This window comes from Lagopus leucura, unplaced genomic scaffold (assembly GCF_019238085.1).
Source record: "Lagopus leucura isolate 7727_CA_CO unplaced genomic scaffold, USGS_WTPT01 Super-Scaffold_100004, whole genome shotgun sequence".
In the NCBI taxonomy this organism is placed as follows: Eukaryota; Metazoa; Chordata; class Aves; order Galliformes; family Phasianidae; genus Lagopus; species Lagopus leucura.
This window is the reverse complement of record NW_024962264.1, coordinates 57,804,026-57,830,046: the sequence shown is the minus strand read 5'-3', so window position 1 is coordinate 57,830,046 and position 26,021 is coordinate 57,804,026. Positions and strand designations below refer to the sequence as shown.

The following is a 26,021-nucleotide window of genomic DNA, read 5'->3' as shown; positions in this document are numbered from 1 at the left end:
TGTAATATATTGCTGGTCCATTATCAGAGTCATTATTTGCTACAGCCGCACTCATAAGGCACGCTTTCATCAATTTTCTTTAGGGACGAATAATATGAAGTGTTGTTTTATCAGGTGAGCATTAATTGACGAATCCAAGAAGGCAATCACCTGGGTGAAACAGGCAAGCAGCTACACCTAGACCAGGCATGGAGAACTAGCTCCTGGTAACGCTGCACGGCAGGTCTTTCTGCTCGGTCTGGTGGGCTTACACAGCCGCAAGGTGTGACTCCATGAGGCTAAGCACGGTGCCCACAGTACCCGCTTTGGAGAGGTAACAGCCGTAGAACCGGTGACGAACCTAGCCGGCCGCGACACCGTGCACACACCACAGGTTACGGCCATCACGGCAGCACTACGCGTTGAGGGAAGCGCCCGCCCCGTCGCGTCACTGCCGGAGCGGCCCAAGATGGAGGGCGGCGGGCTGCGCGGGGAGCCGCTCCCCAGGCTCAGGCGCCATTTGGGGCAAGGGGCAGAACGCCCAGCCCCGCTGCTGCAGCCGCTGCTCCGGGGCGGCGGGACGGCCGGTGGGTGGTGCCGGGAACGCTGGCGCTGCCGGGAGAGGTTGGGGCTGGGGGTGTTGTGCTGTGGGGCAGTCGGTGGAGCAGGCGGGAGGACGAGCACGCTCGGGATGTTCGGGGGTTCCCGGAGCTTCGCCCCCACGGCTTGCTAGCGCTGCCTTCCCGCTCGTCCTCGGCCGTAAGACAGAGGTGCTGCTGATGGTGGCGGTGCTGAAGGGCAGAGAGGAGGTCCGAGCGCTTGTAGGGGGCTCAGCCGGTGGCAGTGCTTCTGCGAGGTGCAGGGCCGGTGTGCGTCAGGCTGCTGAAGGCATGCAAACCACCAGTAACGATCAGAACAGTGCGTGAAGCACCACATACGTACCTCAACAGGTACCTCTGCTCCACTGCTTCTGCCCAGCTAAAAGCGCAGTCTATTTAGCTGTGCATGTCCCTGTTCATGGCAAGGGAGTTGGACTCGATGGCTTTTGAAGGTCCCTTCCAACTCCGCCAGTTCTATGATTCTGTAATGACACTGCAGTTAGTGACTGGCTTTGGTGGTATCATTATGTTCATGTTTACAGAAGAGTCTACAGCTGGAGAAAAGAAAAAGAAGCCCTCTCCTAGACTGAACGTTCATTCTGCGTTCTGGATTTTGGCTTCCATTGCTGTGACATATTACTTTGATTTTTTTAAATCTATTAAAGAGACAATTCAAGCAGATAGGTAAGATGCCTTACAAAGATTTCTTACAAAGAAAAGTTGTGTTTTCATCTTATGTTCAGATTGTTACATATAAACTTTGTGTTTTGAATCTTGGATAAACAAGATCCACAATAGAAACAGAGTGAGTGGGGTCTGTTCAGCCTGGAGAGGATAAGGTGAGGAGGGGAGAATCTCATCAATGTGTATAAATATCTGAAGGCAAGGTGCAAAGAAGATGGAGCCAAATGCTTTTCAGTGATGCCCCAAATTGAAACAGAGGTTCTACCTGAGCATCAGAAAACATTTCTTTATTGTGCACTGGAACAGGCTGCCCAGAAAGGCTGCAGAACCTCTGTCCTTGGAAATACTGCAGAAAAGCTTCCTGGATGTAGTCCTGGGTGACCAGCTCTAGGTGGCTGTGCACGAACATACAGACTGGTACCACCTGGACCACCTGAATCCTTGTTTTTTTTTTTTTCAGGCTTGACCAAGCCGTTTATATGCATGTAAAATGTGTTCTAGTAACATTGTATCTTAATATGTACCTTCATATTTGTGCCTAAGTACAAGAAGCCACTGCCTATTTTGTTGAAAGTATTGGGGTTTTGATTTTAATTAAAAAAAAAAATAAATCTGTAAGCATCAGAAGAAAGGTTTTTGCTTTTTTTCCTTCTTGTTTAGGTGTCTATTGAGTAGACTGAAAATATTAGAAATAATTGCTATGAAATTGTTGAGAAATAATTTCACAGAATTATATCTTTTTCATAAAGTTAATTCTCAGTGGGGTTGATAGACGTTAAATATTTTCAGATAGCTTCACCTGGAGGTGCCTTTTAAACAGGAGTGATGTATTGTGAAATTAAGTAGCTATGTAAGTGTTTCATAAAAGTAATTTAAGAAAAATATTTCAGGAGTTTTAGGCTAATCTGTAAATTTAACAGGTATTGTCTGTTCTGTTTCTGGAATAGAATGAAGAGTAATATGAGGACTGAGATGTTATTATACTTAATGTGATTTTCCCTTCTGCAACAGTTGGTGGTTTGCCTCTGGCAGTTGTTTACTGGCTGCATGTTTATCTGTTGCCTTTTACTGCATAATATATCTTGAGTGGTATCGTGGAATTGAGGACTACGATGTGCAGTATCCTGTACTGATACCTGTCACGACTGCCACTTTTATTGCAGCAGCAGTTTGGTGAGTTGAAACGTATACACAGACTTTTGCTGCACCTGAGCAGTTCAAACTGTATTAATGGATTCATTTGGTCAGAAGTATAATTCCTCTAATTCCACTTAATGTATTGGAGATAGTATAGCATGATTTCTTTGTTTTCAGCATTCATCCATGATGCAAGATTTATAATAGTTGAAGCTGTCATTAAAAAGCTTACTTTCAATATACTGGATCTTTTCTGATTGAAGAAATAGTTTAGAATTAGTAAGATCCGTAATCCTTGTAAACCATTTGTAAAATAAATTTTCTTGCTATCCCTTTGTTTTAATTCATACTCAAATCGACTTGGCTGTAAGTACAAATTAAGGTTTTATTTTCCTCAGATACTGTGCTTGCCCATGGAAAAATCAAGAATGTTTCTCATAACTTTTACTTACATAATCTCTGTGCACGTTTACCCTTGATGAGTCTGAGTGGTTTTATTCAGAGTAGAATAAATCTGCAGGAGTTACTGAAGTTTCAGGATGAGATGTCAGTAAATAAGCAGTAAACTAAACTATCTATTTTATAAATATGTGCTCTTTTTGCCCTATTTTCTTTTTATCTCTGAAGTTGTAAAGAAATAAGTATTCTTCAGGTTAAGTTATTTGAACTTCATTTCTTCTTGTGCTATGATTTACTTCTGTGCCTGGCTTTTCCACAGTGTGAACTTCTCTAAAGCCTTCTTCTTTTATTCCCAGTTTTAACGTTGCCTTATGGCCAGTCTGGTCATTTATCACACCTGTGGTGTTGTTCATTCAGTTTATGGGTGTTGTGATGCTTGTGTCGCTCCTAGGATAAGTCTTACAGGTAAATAATTGAATTATTCAAGCACACAGAAGCGTTTATCTTGTTGCATGAGTTGCTTTGTTATATAAACCATTTAAGGATTCTTTCTTTACATTTTATATACAGTTTTAGAATGCTGAAATTTTATGGCAAATGGAGTTACCTGAAAATATGCAAGTATCTTTAAGGAAAGAATACCTTTTTCTTCTTCTGAAAGATTCTCTTGTGGACAGTGAAAAGAAGAGATGAGTGAGAGTGGATGGTTTTGGGGAGTGTAGGCCGAATACTTGCAGTTTCTATCCAGGCTGGGAAAACTTGTTCGGGAAGTTGCTTGACATGATAGTAAAAGGGAGAAGCTATCCAAATGCAGTTGTCTTCTCTTAAACTCAGATTGTCTTACCTTTATCACTGAGTATGCTGCTTTGATTTTTGTGGTGAATGGTCTAGTTCTTCCTTAAAAGCAACCTTTTTATGGCAAATACAGACAATTTCTCAACTTGAAAAATTCTTTCTCAACAGCCACCGTGTTGAAAAGGGCTTTTCAGATTTTGTTGATATTCTATTCAAATGGATCCTGTGAAAATGGAAAAACTCAGTAGGGAAAACATTAAAGACAGCTCAGTAAGTGGAGTGAGAGATGCTGCCCAAATCACAGCTGTATCATCCAGGGAGGTGACTCCTTCAGAACTGCTTTAGTATATTTTGGGACCTTGAGTTATGTTTGCTGATGCAAAATTCTTCAATGCATGTTTATTCCTTCTGTCATTAGCAATGCTCTGTTTAAGTGCTGGAAAGGTGGGGAAAGAGTACATTGTGAGCTGTTAGAGCTGTGCTCATATTAATAGACTGAAACAACCATACTGCTTTAATTTGTACTTAGAGGTAGAAAGTAAGAAGTATAAGTGAACTGCAGATATTCTGAACAGCTAAATCTTAGGAAAACATCCTGGTTTTCTCAATGAACAGCCAGGTAAATTATTTTATACAGCATATTATTTACTTGATGATGTAAAATCATCCAACTAATGTATATCAAATTAGTACAGGATATGGCTTGTGCAGTATGTAAAGCCTTGTAGTGTGTGTATATATGTGTATGCATAACAGTTGATGTGTTTTTTTCTTTTCTTTCAGCTTCCTGTGGAGGATTCAAGTAACAATTATCCTACGGAGTGGATGTTGCTTTAGTTCCATTCCGTTCTGATTATACTAAGCTACCTGATTTTATAAATGAAATTGACATTAATCCATGGTTCAACCAATGGCTGCAAGAAGGCAGATGATTAGCAAGTAATTGAAAGATGGATAGATTTTATCTTAGTGACATAATGCATTTCGTACTTTCTTTCTAACAACATTATAGAACTGACTTATTAATCATTCACCTAGTCTTAAATCCCATCTGGGGACTCCAGAGGTCACTTAGTCCAACTTCCTGCTTCAAGCGTGTTGATTGATTTGAAAATAAGTGATGCTTAAATTTAAACGTTATGGTTTTTAATATGCTATTTTTACATTTGAATTGATAGCTAAAATACTAATATTTGGAATCTCTTTGAGCTTATAAACTTGGAGATAGATGACAACAGAGGAGACATTTATTGATCCACTAGATTTATAATTTTATGTGTGTTTCAATGAAGGAAATATTTCATTGATCTAACCCTTGACTTCAAATATGTAAGTATTTGAAAAAAAGATGTGGATTTGAGTAAGGGTCTAGAAAGCTGGTTGAAATTTACATCACTGATAATCTGACAGTGCCAACAGTGAAATAAATGGATTATACTTGTATTGACATAATTTGTCTACAGCCAAAGGCGAGCTATCAAGTTGTGAGTAACCAGCAATACAATGAACAATAGGAACGTTACACAAGAAATTAGGAGCATGAAGAAAATTATTTTGATGTATGCACTATGTTTTATTCTATGTATTTTATTCAAAAAGTAACTTTTCATTCTTTGAAGTGCCTGTTAATAAAATTGCCATTTTTCCTTCCTCAGCAATAGAGGTCAATATTAAATGAAAAGCCATTACCCACACACATCTGGGTAAATAAAATAACATTGTCAGTTTGTTCAGCTTGGCTGTGATACTAAAGTATCTGGGCACCATTTAGTTTCCAGACCATTTTGTATATGTCATTGTGATAAACATTTTTTATGGAAGAAACGAGAATGTAAAAGCTGGGTGCTGAAACTTGCTTAAATTTACTCTTTGTGGTTGTTGCTTGAAGTCTGGACAGTTAGAAGAGTCTGTGTTCGTTATCCTGACTTTCAGATTCACAGCATTGCTGAAAAAACAATACGTGAAATTTTTAGTAATGAAAAATGTAGATGTCTGAAGTTACTGCTGCTTCATTGAAGAAAAATTGCTGTCAGTATGCAGTTTAAAGGATCAGTCAAACCAAACCAAAATACATTAACACTACTGCTAAGTTGGTTGTAAACAGCTTGATATTTTTTTTAAATAAAATATTTGAATTTTCAAAAACATTTGTACTGAAAAGATCTTAAAATCTTTATCTTTTAACAAATTCCAACAATTTTATGTCTGCACAGATGTGCACATTGAGTTACTTTGTTCATTATGATATTTAAATGCACTGTTGCTCAGGGATGGTAATAGTCATTGTATTTTTATTTATCAACTATATAAATACTCTGGGTGCTTTAAGTTGTTTTGTCCTTTTGAATTAATATTTGCTACATGTTTGTTTCAAATGTATTCTTTTGGACATCTTAATAAACTTTGTATAAAAGTGATTAATTATTGGTCAGTACTTAATTGTTTAGCCATCAGATTCCACTGTTCTTGGTCTGTCAGCCCATCATTTTGCCCGTGTTTGTCTTTCATGACCTCTCAGCTGGGTTAATTGATTGTGTAAAACCAGTTTGTATAACTTGGTTAGAGGTATTTGCCCTCTGACTACTTTGTCTTTTTCTGAGAATCCCAGGTAGAGAAGCTTACTGCACAGAAGTCTTTTGGTAACCATTCTGAGTATGAAATGCAATGCTCATATCCTTGTATGCTCAAAAGCAAGTAGTGGTGAATCTGGTAACAATGTTTGCTGTAATTAACAACCTGACAAAATCTTGTTGCTACTTCCAGTTCTGTCAACTTTCCTTATTTTCCTTCTACCAAATCAAGAACTTAGGGCAAGACATCAGAAAAAGATATCTTAATAGGTTCCTGAAAACAATGATTAGGTTGTCAAAAGCCTTACTTGCACTAAAGCATGAATATATTTGCTGGCTTCAAACCATGCTCTCTCTAGATATATATTATTTTTTGTCCATTTCCATTGATTTCTTTTGAGAATGAGAATATGTGCCAGTGTCAAAGAGCTCTTCTTCACAGGTAAAACTAGATGCTTTAAAATCCCCTTAAAAGGAATGGAAATAAAATAGCCCAGACAGTTACATGTAGAAACTCTGTAAAATGAAAGCACCTACCTTTCTTTTCTTTAGATGTAACAATTGGGTAAGATACCAAGTAGAACATAGCAGTTCTACAAGCTTCAGAAAAGAATGAATGTAGTTCTGAGGTGATGGAGGGCTTATGTGTTCATCTGTTACCAGAAATGTCCTTTGTTACTTTTGTTCTTTAGCTTCAAAAGAGAAGCTTAAAACCTTAAGTTTTGCCAGTGGGAGTAAAATAGATGCCATCTTCTCATTCCTTCCAGTTGTTTAAGTAGTTGAGTTAGTGGTTTAATTTCATTTGAGACATAGGTTGCAGAGTGTTAAAAAACAAAATAAAAACAAACACCATTGCTTTGGATGTTTGATATGCCACCACCAGGGTTAGGGTAAAGATGTGAGACCTGCCTGGCCAGAATAAGGACAAGTCTATCTTTGTATTTGGCCTCCAACCTATGGCTACGCGAACACCTAGCATTAGGAGAATTCGTGTTGTACACAAACAAAATACCACCTGAAATATTTCATGTTTTACGCTGGGATGAGTTCCTGTCAGCCCCCACGGGCAAGCAACTGGTGCTCCGGATCTGGAGGTTTGCGTGAATTCCTGTCTTCTGGCTATAGGTCACAGAACGTTCTCTCCTCTGGTCCTGCTGCCGTCCCCAGCTATTGGCCGAACCCAGGGCACGGTGCCCGCCGCCCCTCAGCAGCCCCGCAGCGGCTGGAGGCACGGCGGGGGCCGGCGGTCCCGCTCCGCCCCCGGTGCCGCTGTGGGCCGGGCTTGGGGCTGCCCGGGGAAGCGGGGCCCGCAGCGAGCAGCTGGGAGATGGAGAAAGCCGGCGGTTCGTCCTCCGCGGGAGGCAGCTACCCGCAGAAAAACGCCGAGATCCTCAGCAGCCAGTACGGCATCAACCTGTTCCTGGCCGGGCTGCTGCTCACCTTCGCCTGGGCTGTGCACGCCGTCGGTATCAGCAAGAGCCATCTGCTCTCCTACCTCATCACGCTGATGCTTGTCCAGCTGCTGTGGATGCTGTGGTACCTGTGCAGGAGCTGCACGCAAAGGAGGCTGATCCGAGACAAGGACACGCATGCTGGAGCCCGCTGGCTGAAGTGTAAGTATATGGCATGCAGGTGGCACCGGGCCATCACCCACCTCCATACCGCACCGATCCCCTCTGCATCTCTATCGGGGAGCATCCTGGTGCTGGGGATTTGTGCACACACAACGAGTGCTAGTTAAATACAGGCATAAAGATCCCTAATGAGGGATCATGTGGGAAAACTGTCTCTAAACATTCCCACTTCCCAATGTACTACTTACAGTGCTGAAAAGTACAGAGCCTTTTTTCCCCTTTCCCGCATGTACCAGGCTAATTTGACAATACATAAGAAATAAAATACAGATTTTGGAAGAGGCAGTTGTTACATGCAACATTCCCACAGGATTTACCACCTTTTCCAGGCAATGAAATAGTCTTTATGGTAGCATCAGTCAGAAATGTCCCCAAGGGTTCTCTCCACTCATGTATTCCATATATTCCCATTTGTACGTGTCCAGTGATGCCTTAGAATAGTTTTATGGAATCACAGAATGGCTTAGGTTGGAAGGGACCTTAAAGATGAAAAGCTTCAATCCCCGTGCCATGAGCAGGGCTGCCAACAACAGGTCAGGCTGCCCTGGGTCACCGTCTGTAGGCTGGATCTTCAAGATCACCAAATTCAACCATCAAACCATAGAATAACCTAGAATTAGAAGAGGGCAAGATACTTGTCCAAACCAGTGTATAGTTTAGTAGGTAAAATATATAAACATGTAAAAGTAATCAAAAGCTAGCATTACTTGTAAGAAAAATATACAATTCCAGAAGGATAATGGAGGGCTGTCATGGCCATTACTTGCAGTTCAGGTGCCTATTGTAAGGACACAAGTTATATCAAAGACTGGTGGAGCACACTGCAGTCCCACCGAATGCCATATTTCTGGTTCCCAGGAAAAGGAAACCCAAATCAACATTACATACAGGAATAGACAAGCCCAGCTTTACTGACTGATTTTCCAGTCTTGGTACTGCAAATAGTTGATTGGAAAGTAAGTATGTTGAGTGCTATAAAACAGCCAAGGCATGAAGTATTTTCTTGCTCTAGCAAAGATACAACAATCAATTATCACAGCATCAGCTAATGAAAAACTTAGATGAAAATCCCAAGAACATCTAAAATTTGATTAGTTTGAGAAGTAAGACTGTGATGTGAAAGTCTAGTTTAGTCTCAGTGGCTGTGTGTCTCTCGTTTTTCTTTGCACCTGCTAGCAATTATTTTATAAAAATTACTCTGAGGATTTTTTAGGGGATTTTTTTTAATTATTATTTTTTAATGTATAACAATATACAGCCATGGTCTGTATACTCTCTTGAATGTATGGACTTATGTGCCAACTGTTTCTTTTGATTATTCACTGTTTTCCAAAATAATATTTAGTTCTCAGGCATTTTTTTCATTTATTACCTTTTGTGACTTAAATCCTACCAAAATTCATAATTGCAAGCTTTAATTTGATCCTATTTTGGATCAAGCTATGCTTTTCTTACAAAGAAAAACTTTCTCTTCCTAAGTATGAAATAAATACTACTTAACATGGGTGAGAAGAGCAGAACCCCCTGCCCTTTCTTCTATTGGCATAGAATTCACAGCATTTCATTTGTCCTACAGGATATAAGGAGCCACAGACATTGAGAAATAAGATCCTGGAATGCACTACTTGGTTACCTTATCCATTTCTTTTACTAGCACAGGGCTGCTCTTTGTAATATATTCTTGGCTGTGGCGGCTTCCACGGTTTTTCTTGGATGTCTACTCTGCAATTCAATAAATTCGTCCTTAGGGAAAGTCCTACACTTTCCTATTCTTAAGAGTTTCTTGTAGTTACATCAAGCTCGTAAAACTCCTTTATTCTGTACTAGTAAGAGAAAACTTAGCTGAGCTAAGGTGGCAGTTCCTCTGCCAAGATCCCTCTTGTTCTTCCCTGTATCAATGGTTTGGCATAGAAATCTTTTATCTGGCAGAGAAGTCCAAAAATGAGGGGCATTGACACATTTTCATCAAGTCTTTCCACAGAAAGCTCTTGGCAATTCTTGACTAGCTTTATCAGCTGCTTTTGAAGAACATGTCCTTGCTTTCATCGCTGGAGAAAATGTCTGTGAATCAACTAGTACAACATGTAAACACAGGCTCAGTGTATTTTCATGATTCCCTTCAAACCGTGATCATCATTTTGGTGAAAGTGGTGGTAGGTGGCTATGGCAAATATGGGAAGAGAATAACTTAACAAAGACCTTTTGTAGCAGGGTCCTGGCACACAGTTAACAAAGCTAGGAGAAATGGCCAATGACAAGAACTGCCTACAGAAATGTTTCCTGAAGTCTTTTTGTGCCTAAATATGAACTTTGTGAACTAGAGCAGTTCACTTCCAGCTTGCATGGTAGACCAGCCTCTTCTACTTACTGACAAAAGTTCCTGTGAGATCATTGTCTTAAACAAAGTCCTGCTGTCCTGACCCAAATAATCCCGGAGAAACTGATGAAGCCTTGTATAGATGGACTTCTTCCCTTTTGTTGTTCCAAATTTTATTCCCCTGAGGACACTTTCCTGTAATGAAAAGCTCTGTAATCATTATTTTGAAGTTCAGCCTGCTGAGACAAAGAACTCGAAGGGGAAATTGATTGGTTTCACAAATGGCTTTATTTCTTTATGTTCTCCAGCAGCACATCTTCAGTTTAAAGCATAGGTGGCTGGTCACCTTGCCCAGCTCTTGGCAGACTTCAGCTTACATCTTTTTCTTACTTGCATTAAATTGTCCTTTATTTAAATCCAAACTCTATTTTTAGAGTGACACTTTCACAACTGTATCATCTTGGTTTCCTGCTTTTTAATGGCTAATAGGAAGAATTAAGCCAACGCTTTGCAATACTGAAAATCCTATTCTTGATCTTCTAAAATACAGAAATTTCAATGAACATTAGAAAAATAATCAAATTTTCTTAGTACAGTGCTCAATAGAAATTATATAATATTTCTTAAACTTACAAATACAAAAATAGCGGGACCATCTTCAAAATTTTTAATAATGGTATATATCAATAGCTAGGATTAAGTTATAGTACTGAAGTTTTCATCTTTGGCTCCTTTCTAAAAACCAACCCGCACAGCCTGTTGCAGTTTTGGTCTCTGACATGAAGTGTAGCCTCCAAACAACGGAGATGGCATATCAAGTGATTGTGTTACTGCCTGCTATAGAGTTCTTGGGTCTGGAAACTGTAACATTATTGTTCAGTTCCCCTGATTTGTATAGTTGGTTTTGTGACCACATGAAGCATTAATTTATGCACTATATGGCTGCTCCAGAGCTACATTTTGAGAGGCTGATCTTGCAAGGATTTGAGAGCCATCTACAAGGTGCTGAGAGTCTTCAGGTCCGTCGCTGGATGGACTAGTTGTGCACAGTGGTATGCTGTAGTGATGTGCTGGGCAGAGGCTTTCAGTAATCTTACCTATTACTCTGAGTGAGTCGTCCTCATGAACACAGATCCACTTTTATTTCCCTAAACAAGAATATGAATAGCAATTTGCATTTATTTTCCTAAACAAGATTTTGGCATGAGGTAGAGATTGTCTCTAGTCTATGTACAATGACATTTTCTAATATCTTTTCATTTGCAGGTGGAATTACATTATTTGCAGTGATTACTTTAATTCTGGACTCCTTTAAAATTGGATACTATATTGATTTTTCAAACTGTTTGTCGCCAACTGAAGGCATCTTTCCTGTTACACATGCAGCACACACCATCTTACAGGTAAAAGTCACCAGTTGCAATTTTATATTATAGAGGTACTTCTTACTAAAAATATCTTTTTTTTTTTTTTTCCCTTCTCATCATCAGTGGATTTTACATTATCTAATATCTAACTATTTAACAAGATAATTTTGAGGGCTAAGTTTTAATGCATGTATATAAATTTTATGCACACATTCAGACTATGCATCCTGACATTTCAGTAATTGCTCAGCTGGAAAACTCCTATGGGTTCAAAAAAGAAATTAAAAAAACCCCTCTGTTGTAGTTGAAGTTACATGTTTTTCAGTTTGTTACGTATAAAGCTTTTCAGAATTTTGTGGCAGAAGAGAGGAGCTTGATGATAAGACAATTCACTTGTTTCTGCATGCGCAACTTGCCACACAAAAATCAACCTATCTGTTCTGATATCCCTGATAGGAAAGGATGCCTGATTCTTCAAGTGGAAAAAAAACAACTTTTCTTTGTGGGTAATAAAATACTTGCACATCTTTTGTGTAACAAACAAACATAGATTTTGCTTCCAGAAGCATTTGGTTATGCTTCTCAGTAGCTGTGCAGTACCAAAGATGGTCGACGACACCTGTAAAATACTCCATCCACTTGTTTACTTTCAGGCTTTGTCTCTGTATTACAATGTGACGTTCCATAGCAAATTTGTTATTGCATGAATAAATATTGCCCTTTTCTACATGACATAGCAAAAAAGGAGCTGGCCAGTTTTCTTAATAGTTTTCCTTATTTTGAGTGCCTGGATCATGAATACTGCCTAGTTCTGTTGCAGCTTGTTATCCAGTCTGTGTGAAAGCACAAATAATGAAAACTGTTGATATCTGCAGGAGCCAGGCGTGTTTCATGGTAAGGTGAAGATAGAGATTTTTATCCCCTTTCTTGTCAGGACATTCCAAAATTGGAATTCCTTTAAGCCTCTATGAGCAGATTTGTGGTGAAGAAAGAAAGGAAGAGCCACTAAAGAACGATAATCAGTTGCAGCCAGGTGATCTGATGCTCTTTTGAAGATAATTAAGTAACACACTGATGAGAGCAAGAACAGGAAAGAAAATAATGGTTTTTCTAGTGATTGTGGATGCATGTAAATGAGCCATCAAACCACCTACATTCCACATTTCTGTAGCAGAAAAGAAAAAACAAATCATTGAAATTTAAGCAGTAATCTCTATTTTTTTGTCTGAGAGCAATATTCATATTTGATGGAAGTAGACATAATTTTACATTCTTATACTATTCGCTCTCCATAGAATCACAGAATGGCTTAGATTGGAAGGGATCTCAAGGATTATCAAGCTCCAATGCCCTGCTGTAGACAGGGCCACCAATGTCTAACTGTTTAAATAATTTTGTTTAATTTAATATTACATCACTCATGTTGCTAATTTTATCATTTGCTTAGCTTAAAATAATGAAATCTTGAATGTTAGTATGAGCACTCAAAGAAAAGGTAAAGTGTGTAATTTACCACATACCTCTTACTGAAGAAAAATCTCATGTCCTTGAAATGCAGGCTGAAATTACACCAGAGAGGATTCCTAATTACTTGTCATCTGAAAGCCTAGGGATTCATTTTCTGCAGAACATGTGTTGGATGCTGTTGTATTTTACTATAATGAGACATCCTATTACTTGCCAGTAAATGAACAAATATATCCTGCAACTGTGCAAACAATGAACTAGCACTGACCTACCTCTGATCTCCACCGTTCCAAGGCAGCCTTTGCATTAAGCTCTTTCACAGACAGAGCCCTTTGTTCCTTTGATGCAACATGTGCTCTGGGAGCAAAAACTAGATTGTGTGTAATTTCTTTACCTTAGTTATTTTTCTATCCCTATTTTCGTTCCACTGTCTTGATTTCAGTGTTTGAACTGAGCTTCTTTTTTATTTTAGTTCTGAAGAATGTTTTCACATCTGCTGTTAGATTTTACCACGTATATCCCATGGCAGAGATAAGGCTAAGGTGATAATTATTCATTTTAGTTTGAACTTCCATGGCATACTTGTGTTTAGTACATTATTCAAAGATAGCATCAGCACACTCTGCAGCAATCGAAACATTGTCTATTTTATTTCCTTTGTCATTAAAATAAAAGTCTCTTCAGATACAGAAACATAATATGTTTTGATGAGTCATTTTGAAACTTTCTACTCTTGATCCACTGGCTAAAAATCCTAGTCTCCTCATGCCTGGGAGGTTATGGCAGAGTGTTGGAAAGGATCAGCAGTAATTTTACAGGTGTGGATATGGAGCCACCATGGTATAAGTCATCAGTGGATTTAATCATCAAGGTTTCTGTTTTCAGATATGCCTTCCTTTTTGAGTTTCATACATATGCATTAGTATAATGACATTTCTCTTTATTTCATTCATTTAGGTATACTTTCTTTGGTGTCATGCAAAGGATATTATCCAGTCTTTCAAAACACTTGAAAGGTAAAGTAGATCTGATCCTCATTGAGAATGCAATGAATGCATGTCTGCACAGTGTTTTAACACCTATGGTTTTACTGTGTAAGGGACACTGAAAATTCACAAAGCTTCATTTTCCTCTTAGTTGTGTTATTGTAAATAAAAAGTAACACTGTTCACCCAAGTTGGAAGATAATAATCTGAATTATTTTTTTCTTCTTTTAAGCATGCTTAAAAGCATGCAATAGACACAGAATGTGTTTATTACGAGAGAAGGAAAGAGTGTAACGTATGACATGTCCAGAATCATGTATGTTTGTTAGAGGAAGGAAGCATCAGATTTATGTCTGAGAACTATGCACAACTCTGTTTTCTCCTGCTGAGATGGAATCTGCATCATCAACCTGCAGTCAGTGCAGTGTATCTGGGATATTTTATAATGACCTTTTAGGAACTCATCTTTTGGAGCTAGGTGCAGGCATGCAAATACTCTGACAAACACAGCCTCTCCAGCAGTATCCTGTGCACCCAGCTCAGTAAGGGTTCTGCATATTTTTGCCACCAGATCTTGATTCTCCTGCTGTAATTGGTGCGTCCTCTGAAACAAGTGAGTACATGCATTTGGTATGGAACTGAGGACTGGTCTTTGAGGCAGAAGAGCTAGCTCTGATGTATTTTGGTTCTGTGAAAGCGTAGATTAGTGAACATGAATTGTCTTGACACTAAAGTGAAATAAACAAACATAGGAACTTTTTAAATAATAATGTCAAGTTGCCAGTGAGCTGGCCACTTCTTGTAGGAAGTAAAAGAAATGTAGTCAGATACTTCAGCTCTGATGATGGCTCTCCTTTTTTCAGCTCCCTTGGGTAAACATTTCAGCTTCATAGCAGAAAGCAGAGTGATCACAGAAGGCTTGCAGTGTCACATGGAGAAACCAGCTCTGTTTCTATGTAGAATTTCTGAAATACCTGATTGCAAGTCATTCACTGCAAACAGTTCAGTAATAAAGAACTGATTCTTAGTGAAGAAACATCATGAGTCTTGGGTGCAAGAGAATAATGCTTGGCAGAACAGTGAATGAAAGGATTGTGCCCAGGAAACAGATACCATGGTCTTCTATAATAAAAAGGGAAATGCTGGGCAATTAAGAACAAATATTGTATGGATTTTACCAGAAGCTTCAGAATCATTAACCCACTTCTTTCTCTGATGCTATTCTGTTTCACCAAGCCATGACATGGCTTGTCCAAGAGCAAGATTCTTAAAACCACTTGGAGACCTAGCCTCACTGTACCAGTAGTCTGAATGGGATAAAGCCCTCTGTTGTCTTCAAGCTATCTCCAGGAGACAAAAATGCATGGACTAGAAGTTAGACAAAGCAGTGGTATCTCTTAGAAGAAAGGCCAGCCACAGTGAGTATGAAGAAGCACCACAGAAATACAACTTGCAGAACAATTAACCCTGGTCAGAATGTTAATTCACTGTCATTAACATATCCAGTCCAAAGAATAAAAAACATCACAAAAGAGAGCATGAAAGCATCCCATCTGTGCTTTAATATATTAATCCATTTTGTTTCTGTGCTAATTTGAAGGTCTAACATTGACTGTGCTCCACTGTGGAACATGTTTAGAGAGATCATTTGATCATTCACTATTTTTTCTCCCTGCGCTAACTAAGTAGTGCCACATGTGGTACTATTAATCCATTGTACTTAACAAACATATAGATATAAATGTATGTTGTGCAGATTCCTTCAATAATTACCTTGTTTTGTAGGTTTGGGGTTATCCATTCTGTGTTCACAAATTTGCTCTTGTGGACAAATGGAGTGTTAACAGAGTCAAAGCATCAACTGAATGAACATAAGGAAAGACTGATCACACTTGGCTTTGGGAATATAACAATAGGTAAGATGAAGTGTTGGTACATTTTGGAATTCCTGCTCCCACACAAAATGCTACATTTCTGCAGGACAGAGCTGGGTACCTGCTGTATGGGCAAGAAGTCAACTGATATACAGTCTTTTTATATAATAACTAAGATGATGTATTACCATGATCATGTATGCAACTCAGGCTGTGGTTTTCTGTCATTTTATCTACCCATTGGTTGAGGTCCAGAATAAAAACAATTGCCAGAAGATACAAGTGAATCTTAAAAAATAATTCTTTTGAGGAATAACATCACTGAGTAACCTTTTATTAGTAAATGAAAGAAGTAAATTGAATACAGCTATTGCAAAAACATAATTTACTATTTTCTAAACTATCAGTAGAGAAACAAGAATGGATAATTTTGGATAATGGAAAATCCTTCCCAGGAGAGAGGTAACATGTGGTATGCAGACCCATGGAATTTGGCAGAATGATTCAGAGTGTTTTTAAATGAACACATTGTAAAAATGCTATCTTCTGGCACTGTGGAAATGCATGCTTTCTTAAATTACTTGATTGGGTTATAAATACACATTAAGTACATTTATTTTACACACATGTGCAATTTGTTCTTTGAGTTTACAATGCAGGTTATTGCACAGCAGAGGGAGACTAATTTCACAGGTTCCTCTCAGAAGGAGTAGACAGATTCATAGTTATTTTACCTTCAAACTATACTGGGGTATCACAAGAAAGTATCTGTGGTTTATTTTATCTTTTTCCTAGACATAAACAAAAATTTAATGAAGTGCTGTGGTTATTAGAAGTGACACTAGTGTAAGTAACTGATACAAACGAGAGGAGCTTTCTTCTCATTAACTTTGTGCTGTCCATCTGACCCAAATGATTGAGGACTCAACCCCTTGGCATCTTTGATATTTGTGTAATAGAATAGTATTTCTACAAAGGCTCCTCTGCACTTTGCTGCAGCATTTGTTCATGGTGTGGTTACTGCTAAGCAGCTAGAGATCACAGTTTGGGGACCATGCTAATGACTTAAACAACCTGAGCCCATTTTAGATGGCTGAGTGGACAGCACGATGTGTTATCTCACTGAAATCTTACCCTTATGTTTTACTGTTTTATTTATGTTTTATTTGTTCACTTGAAGCAATAATTCTGTATAGTTCACAGTTCTAATCTCTCTCCCTTTCCTTTAGTTTTAGATGACCATGCTCCTCAATGCAATTGTACAACAACAACTCTCTGTTCAATATTTTCTCAAGGAATATATTACCTGTACCCCTTTAATATAGAATACCACATTCTAGCATCCACAATGCTGTATGTCCTGTGGAAGAACATCGGCCGCAAAGTAGAACACCATCAGCAATACAAAACTCCATTCAAATTCCACGGCATAACCGTTGGGATGATTTTTGGACTAATTGTGTTAACTAGCACAATAGCAATTGTTGTGGTGTATTTAATCCAGATTGGACGTTCGAAAATCAAAAGCGAGTTAGCACTGACAATGTTTTACCTCCATGCAATCTTTGTGCTGGCTCTCATGTGCACAGCTGGAGTCATTGCCCTGCTGATCTACAGACTGGACGATAGGTCGTTGGACAACTCCAAAAATCCCGCTCGAAAACTGGATGCAGAGCTGCTGGTTGGCACAGCTGCTGGGTCCTGGCTCCTATCCTGGGGCTCCATTCTAGCGATTATCTGTGCTCAGGCTCATCCCAAATACACCTGGTATAATCTGCCCTATTCCGTCCTGGTCATCATTGAGAAATACATTCAGAATCTCTTTATCATTGAATCCATACATCGTGAGCAGGAGAAGGTGAATGATGATGTTAAAACGCTTCGAATAGTGACAGTGTCTCGAGGGAGCACTTTGACACTTACACCCTCATACAAGGAGATTTACAATGGCCACGCTGCCCAGGATGTTGGGGAGTTGCCATGCCTGTTCCGTGGCAGTATCTGTGCCAGAGAACCTGTTGGGAGCAGCGGTGACAATGAAGGGACAAGTCAGGGAGGTGATTCGGGCATGCATTTTGCCTCTGAGTTCTCCCTCTGCAGCAGGAGCTCAGTGGCTGACAACAAGAGGAGAATTCTGAAGAACATTGCTGCATTTCTATTCCTCTGCAACCTTTCGGTAAGGCATTTTGAACGTAAATCACAAGCTAATACCCAAATCTTCCTAACCCATCTAGCCTTATAAGTATGTTAAAATTACAGGGCTCTGTAGTCTGTAGCAAGTAAATTTTAATTCTTCTGGAAGAGTAAGTAGATATGCCTTTGGGGAACAGAGTTTATCTGAACATGGAATCTAACTTTTTCTAGTCATCATAAAGGAAGTGTAAAAAAACTATTAACAGTAAAAGCTGAAATCTCTGCCGTTGTGCCCCGGTAACAGGGAGGGCTCAGGTATTTCCAGAACTAAACTGCAGGCTTATGGGAGCACAGTCATCGTGGGCTGGTCCCTCATCATTTATAATTAATATAGCATTGCTTTCTTCCCTTGCAGCTTTGGATACCGCCAGCTTTTGGGTGCCGCCCAGAATACGACAATGGGCTGGAAGAAATCGTTTTTGGCTTTGAACCTTGGATAATTGTTGTGAACCTTGCGATGCCTTTTTCTATTTTCTATCGGATGCATTCAGCTGCCTCACTCTTTGAAGTCAATTGCAAAACATAGATCATACACGGTCCCTCAGTGAACAATTGATTGAATAACTAATTAAACAAATAACAGATGAAAGAGTGAATGAATGAGTGAGCAACAGCTGCTCAATAGACAGAAGATTCAATAAATATTTCTAAGAGAAGGGACCATAGCTAATAGCATGTAATATTTTTTTTATTTTTTATCTGTGCATTTTGTTACATATGTAGTGTTATCATTTAGACTTTTCAAAATCATATTAGTGTTAACTGTACACAGTCAAGTTAATTTAATCTAGTTAATCCGTGTTTTGTCAAATTCAGCAATTTGTCCTGAATTTGAACAGTTTGCATTGCTCTTTTTTCATTCATTGTGACCTGTGAAAGTTGTTTAAAAAAGGAAAAAACAACTGCTCGACTTCTGAGGGAAAGGACTGCTGTACCAACTGATGTCCCTGAGTCACGGATGCTCTGAAAACCCCGCTTTTTAATTCCTAGACACATTTTTAATAGTAAAACAGGAAAATATTTTCTGCTTTGTTGGGTTATGGGAATTATATTAAAATTTCTGAATATTTGGAATATATATCTGGAAAATCAGTATTTAACTATTTTTTTTTTCCTAACTATATGACATGAAAACCAAATAACTAACATGTAGGTTAGATACCATGCTGTGTGTAAGTTCTTCTGATAAAATATATTCCTATTAATGCATCTCTCTTGTCTTGTAATTACTCTATGACATAACCGTGAAATAAAGTTTTTTCTTCTGTTCTTTATTCACGCATCCTTGAAACGTTTTGAAAGAGAAAAATCTAATCTGGTAGCTTAAATTACATATGTTCTGTTCCCATAATGCTTTAAATTTCCTGTACAATTTCTCTTAGTAGCTGCTAATTTCTTTGTACTTCATTCTCTTGGGTGGAAGGTAACCGTATACACTCCTACAGGGGTCCGATAGAACGCAGCTTTCAGCTGCTTTGTTCACAATCACGGATCAGAACGGAAATTTTGGCTTTGTACCACTAGAGGGCAAACACAGACCATTGCCTGATGCCTTCTAGGCGTTTCTTCATATAGTAGTTAAATTTCGAATCTACTCTGTGGCAAATACAGCCGTAACATACATAGGAGCTTTGTTACCTCCTTCACCTGATGCAAAACCCATATCAAGTAAAGCAACCTGAAGTCTGAATTAGGTTCACCACCACTGAGTTTGAGCATGAGAACACCTGTGTTCCTGCCGAGCAATTTCAGCTCCTTAGAGCCACCCCTGATCACATCACTGTAACCTCTGCCTCTTTCTGGTGCTGCTTGTTGTGCTCGTTTACCACATTGCTATTGGTTTCTGCCCTCATTCTCTCATAGCCTTTTCTATCTTTTCCCTGGAACAGAGTAGCCTCATCTCACCTTCTTGCACACTCCTTTCATGAAGCTCTCTCCACTTGGTTCTCTCAGACCGGTTTCGTTTCAAGCAGAATAAATAGGGCAAGCTGGAACATCAAATAAAGCCTTCTTCTTCCTTCCAAACCAATGCCTGGATCAACTTTCCAGCTACTTCTGGTATTGGAGAAAACTCATTTTGCTAGGTAGCCCCACAAATTCCATTTCAACCTTTGAACAATAACAAAGGTTTGTTAAAGAAAGATTCCTTTGGCTTCTGCTCTGTTTGTGGGATGGGTCGCATGTCATTCTTCAGCCAAAAGTGGTGCTCTTTCACTGACTTCTAACACTTGTGTTCAACCAAAGCAGAACTCACTAATCCCTAGGGCCAGAAAAGAATCCATATGCTGTACTGAGAACTTGGCACACATTTGGAATTTTCAAAAATAAATAACATTAGCATTTTTGTCTGTCATTACTTAGTCTTCTCTTTTTCTCAGCATCACTACTGAAATAATTTCATTTGCCCTCGCTATTAAATTGATTTTTAGTGCTAAAATTAAAGTTTATTTGGAGCAGCATTCTGGCTGCAAATGCTTTAACCATACTAATGAGCAAATTTGGTTCCAAGCTGCATTGATGAAACCCCACTGACTTAATTGATTCAGGGAACTGGAGAACAGATTTCAGTCTGAGAGACATAAGAGATTTTCACAAGAGGATTTGACCCAAAAATATCATTTTGCCCAAATAGAGAACATCTTACAGAACAAGACCTTAGTGTAAATTATTCTTGATGCAATGGTAAGTCATGAAGTTTCAAGTATGAACATTTTAGAAGTACAGCTTTTGAAGAAAGAAATTTTTAACCAGGAATGTTAATCAGATTGTTTAACTTGATGTCACATCTGCCTCTGATCAGTGTTCAACCTAGTCCATTCCAAACAGCTGCTTTCAAACTTCTTTTTTTTCTCTCTCTCTTTGGTGTATTTCCACAATAGCAGTATATCATAGCCTATATATTCTATAAGGAATAGCAGAAAGTTAGTCTATATAATCAATCACTCAGGCACATAGCTGGAGGTTGGAGAGCAGGCTTACCCTGGTCTCACTGTTGCCATTGCTGCGTTTCAGAGGTGCCTATGGGAGAGAGTTTGTCAACTTTTGTGCTCTCCAGTGAATGCCATTAAGACCAATTTAATACATCTAAAAAGAGACTTTTTAAAAAAGAGAACATGGTCAAGTCCGATATTCTTTAGGGAAGTAAACTACTCTGAATTTTTGCTGCACAATATAAATCAGAAATTTCTTTATCATGACTCTCCTACTCCCTCAGTTTCCCTCCCTCCCTTTCTTCCTACATCATCTTATTATGCTTAGGTAGCATTTGAGCTCATTTATGTATAAAAATAAAGGCTGGTAACATATTGAAGTACTCCTGCTATCCTCAAGCATTTGCCTGGAGAGTCAAATTTCTGTGACCACAGACTTTTCTAAGTGGCTTTTAGAGTCACTGACACTTGATCTAAGATGGAAGAAGGTAGAAGCATCATGGTTGAGTTTTTCTAAATGAACTGAATTCCCTCTATCAGTATTTCACAGTCCTTAAACTTTCCTCTTTTAATCACATTTAAAAAAGTTACAGTGATCAATTTGATCATTTTGCAAGTATTCCTGTGTTGCATGGCCTACTTGTGGTCTATATCAGTGCAGAGAAGGGGACAGTTCCAAAGAATAGCAGAGAGGGAAACTGTCTGAATAATTTAAGCACATGATCCTTTCCACTGACTGATGAATTAAAGGTGTTTATGAGGATGATAAGCTCATTTAAAAAAAAAAATAAACAACTGTGTCTTCCATTGAGCATCATGTAATAAATTCTCCAAGATCAAATCTGCAGAGACCTTTCTAAGCTTGGGCACCTACTATGTCCTGACTATGTTCTGCCTTCTCCTGCAAAAGCTCTGAGCAGAGTGGGATTATGTCCAGCTGGCTTTGAATCGTTGACTCCTCACAAATGAAGCACAACTGAAAGGCAGAGGAGTGTGTTTACACAACATATATAAGTTTATATAAAAACTTTTGTAAAAAGTGGCTGGTCTGTGCTTATTTCCCAGTAAACTTTTGCTTGAACATCACTGTAGTATCCTGCAATTAAAAGCCAGCTTGTGAAAAAAGCACATAGCAACTGCTGCCAGGGAGTGTGTCAACATTTCAATCAAAGCCGAGTGAAGAACAGCCCCTTCCACACAGCCAAGACTAACAAGAATACCATAACTTCTTCATTTTAATTTATTATGCAATTAAATATTTTTCGGGGCTTTCATTCCTCCAAGCCTTTAATTTTCTTTTGTTTGTTCATTCTGTTGGGAAACCTGTCCAGTACAAAAACAATCACAAATAAAAACGTCAGTATATCAGGAAAATATCATAGAATCATAGAGTCATTCAAGATTGGAAAAGACCACTAAGATCATCTCATCCAACTATGGACCCATCAGCGCAATACCCACTAACCATGTCCCTCAGTGCTACTTTTATATGTTTCATGAACACCTCTGGGGATGGTAATACCACCACCTCCCTGGGCAGCCCATTCCAGTGCCTGACCACTCTTTCTGAGATGGCAGTGCTTGCATCTGACATCAGGTTTGTGCTTGTGTATGTCACTGAGACTGAATCTGTGGTACGCAGTTACAAGTACAGGTAAACCAGACGCCAGCATGATCTGCATGCCACTAGGTGGGGATCAGACACTGAAATAAAGTACATTAGTGAGGCATCATTAACAGATTAAGTTACTCCAGGAGGGAAACCACCTCATAGACCTTTGTGTTATTCTGTCAAAGCAGAAATGGGTGTTAGACTTCCATGTGACTGCAATTCTCTTGACTATATTTTATTTTTAGGTAGAGATGCTGCTCTGCCTAATATAAACTGTCACTTTTCAGGACACAAATCTCTGTCAATTGTACTAAAATAAATTGCATTAGCTTGTTATTTTTAACTTGAAGGGTCATGGCAGCAAAAGTAAGTAGTTGCAAATTGTTCTGAAATTAAAATTCAGATCCTGATGTGGTATTTACTTATTCTAGATAATTATTGCAATCAATACAGCTAATATGCAACAAACAATTCCCAAATTGGGAATTGGAAACTTGATCCACAGCCTTTTCTTTGATGAAGGCATGCAGACAATATCTCAATGGATTGCTCCTGTCCTTGTAATGCCCTGACATTTTGGAACCCACTGTTCCCTTTGGCCACTCTTTTTTCTCAGATCAATGCACATTTTATGCTTGATGAAGACAAGTCTACATACAGTTACCTGTGCTGAATGCCCAAGGCAAAGGTAGTCCTTTAGCATATCTTGCAAGTCAACATATATGAGATTTCTGATTGGCCAACCCTGCCAAAATAACATAGAGAAAATCTCACTGGGTTCAGACTCTGCTTTACTAACACGAGGTTGATAGGGATGAACTGTTGGCTTAACAGCTCAGATCTCACTGGCACCTTCAAACAGGAGGAGGGCAAAGCCATTCCCAGAATGAATCCTCTGCTGACCAGTTGCCACAACTGATGTCAGCCTGGATCAGCTCCACACAGTGCTGTCCTCTTCTTCATCTATTTTTTTCCTGCATTGACCTATGCCAAGGCTTCTTTTCGTTGCAAAGCTGCACACTATGCCAATCCACTGTGGCTATGACTTGCAGAATTTGAGCTATCTCCCTTGAATTATTGGACTGCATGTTTTTGACCCTTATATTCCTTCCTCTGATTTGAAGTGATGTCATCCAGATCAGGGGTCATAATGGTGCTGTAGAGGTTCTTGAAAAAGTGACAGTTTCTGCTTTGCCTTTCCTTATGTGTTTTAGAGAAACAGAAACCAACAGGATGGCAGTTGTAGACATACTGTAGGTTGAAATGCCTCTGTTCAGTATCCCGATGGCTATTCACAAGTTAGAATAAATAGCTTTGCTGTCTCATGTATGGATAGAAGAATAAATTTAGGTTTGTCTTTATCAGTCCCCATACAACTCTGTCCTGTGCTGGCAGACTGATGTCTTAGTCAGCAGTTGCACTGTGCTCTGTGGTAGCACATACACATATAAAGTAGTCCTTAGGCTCATTGCAGTAGGGTTGCTGATGTTGCTGATATTATGCTATTGAGATTAATTAGACAAGTTTATTGTAAAAGAGCATTTTATTTCAAGGCTTACTTGAGGAATAAATAAATAAATAAGCAGGACTAAGTAAAAGCAGTCATTTACAGCTATTATCCCAAAGTGACAAAAGTGCTCATTCATACCACTTGTGTTTATAAATTTGAAACTGTAATTCTTCCCTGAAATAAATCCTGAACTACAAAGTTTAGTCCTGGTCCTATATGGCCCCTAAGAAGTGCAGAGCCACTAATAAATCATCTCCAACTATTGGCCCATCTATAAAGCCACCTCAAAGCACAGTTCTCTGCTGAGCATTTGCAGTGTTGTGAGAACACTGCTGCCACCCATGCCACTGTGGGGGTCCCGTTCCCCTCTGAGCTCCATTCTGTCCCAGAGTTGCCTACCAGGAGAAGGGAAGTTCCTCATCCGTTCCTCATCCAGCCCCACGAGATACCACCTATGTTCCTTGGGAGGTCAAGACGCAGCTGCTGACCTTCCCTGCTCCCAGATTCTTTCTGGCTGGGATGATCCTCGTGTTTTCACATTAACAGCCCAGTCAGGGCTGCACTAAGGTGCTGATACATTTTTGCTGACTTGTAAAAGAGGGTTATGGAGATATTCAAGACCTGTATGGATGCCTACCTGTGTGACCTATTGTAGGGTACCTGCTTTAGCGGGGGGGTTGGACTCACTATCTCTTGAGGTCCCTTCCAACCCCTGCAATGCTGTGACTCTGTGATAAAAGCACACAGAGTGACTGTTCTCTGAGTCCTTGTTTTCGATCAGAATTTTTATGAACATAGCCCATTTTCACCACTGAAATTGCTATTACTATTCCATGCTACTCAAAAATGACTGGATTTTACTGCTCATTTTGTGCAAGACCACCTCAGAATTAATGGGCAGAGTACGATCCAGAGATGTTGATAGCAAACGTTCCAATAGAGGTAACTAACAAGAAAAATCTATAATTTACACATGCCATTCAATAATCACAGATCCAGTTATTGATCCAAAAATATTGAAATGATTAGTATTAGATAATCAAAATAGCTTATATATCTTGATAATTTTCTGAGAACAGATGCTCACATAGGATATGGGTATGCATGCAATGAGAGTACATATTTTATCATTACACAAATCAATATATCTTCTATTTTCTTCATCTTTCTTCAAAACTTCTGATCTTTAGTAGTTCATCATATGATCTCTTCCTGTATTATCTGCACCTTCTGTAGCCCCTGAAAAATATCAATATGAGTTTTTACAATACTGTTATGGATATTAAAAAAAAATCATATTTTATGCGATAGAAATTACAGAAAGAACTAAGTTGACCAGGAAAACATATTAACAAAACTTCTGTTTCCTTTGCCTTTCGTTGTGACTGACATTTGTTTTTCATCTTTTACCATGAGTTTAAGTAGTCAGGGCCAGTATGAACAACAGGAAAAGAACATCTGTGGAAATCTCTTTTGGTGACATCAATTACTTCATGACTTCAAGCAAGAACAACCAACAACTTGTGTGGGAACTATATCACAACCCCCCCCTGCCCCCGGGCGGGCCCCCCCCCCCAAAAAAAAAAAAAGAAAAAATCAACAGAAGTACTGGGAGGGCTGTTTATTCTCTCACCTGGCTAATTAACACTATCCATCACAATCTCAAGTCAACAAAAACACTGATGAGTTTTAAAGCCAGAAGGGATAACTGTAATCATCTGCAATTGCTTTCCTCCCTGCACAGCCTCCAGACCCCTGTCTGCTGCTAGGATGAGCTGCTGGGGAGTGGAGGCACCACCGTTAAGAAATGCACTCAGCCTTGAATTTCAGATCTCAAACCCAGCAAATCCATTACAATCTCAAATCAATCGTGTCAGCTACTAATTGTCCTCGCTGTTCAAACCATGCACCTTATCTATGCCCTGATTTCCCATCAATTCAGTTTCCAGCCACTGCAGTTTTAAAACC

At 39.1% G+C, this 26,021-nt stretch overlaps 2 protein-coding genes across 2 annotated transcripts; both read left to right on the top strand.

The window, feature by feature from the left end:
- Window positions 1-444: 444 nt before the first annotated feature.
- On the top strand, window positions 445-5,251 carry TMEM128 (transmembrane protein 128). Its single transcript, XM_042871183.1, has 5 exons — window positions 445-566; window positions 1,121-1,262; window positions 2,274-2,435; window positions 3,155-3,263; window positions 4,377-5,251. Exons 1-4 carry the CDS (start codon window positions 449-451, stop codon window positions 3,252-3,254), a joined length of 522 nt encoding a protein of 173 aa, XP_042727117.1. The 5' UTR covers window positions 445-448; the 3' UTR covers window positions 3,255-3,263; window positions 4,377-5,251.
- Window positions 5,252-7,490: 2,239 nt separating this feature from the next.
- OTOP1 (otopetrin 1) lies at window positions 7,491-18,527 on the top strand. The gene is made up of 6 exons (XM_042872005.1): window positions 7,491-7,776; window positions 11,381-11,517; window positions 13,906-13,964; window positions 15,720-15,850; window positions 17,038-17,984; window positions 18,357-18,527. Exons 1-6 carry the CDS (start codon window positions 7,491-7,493, stop codon window positions 18,525-18,527), a joined length of 1,731 nt encoding a protein of 576 aa, XP_042727939.1.
- Window positions 18,528-26,021: the final 7,494 nt, after the last annotated feature.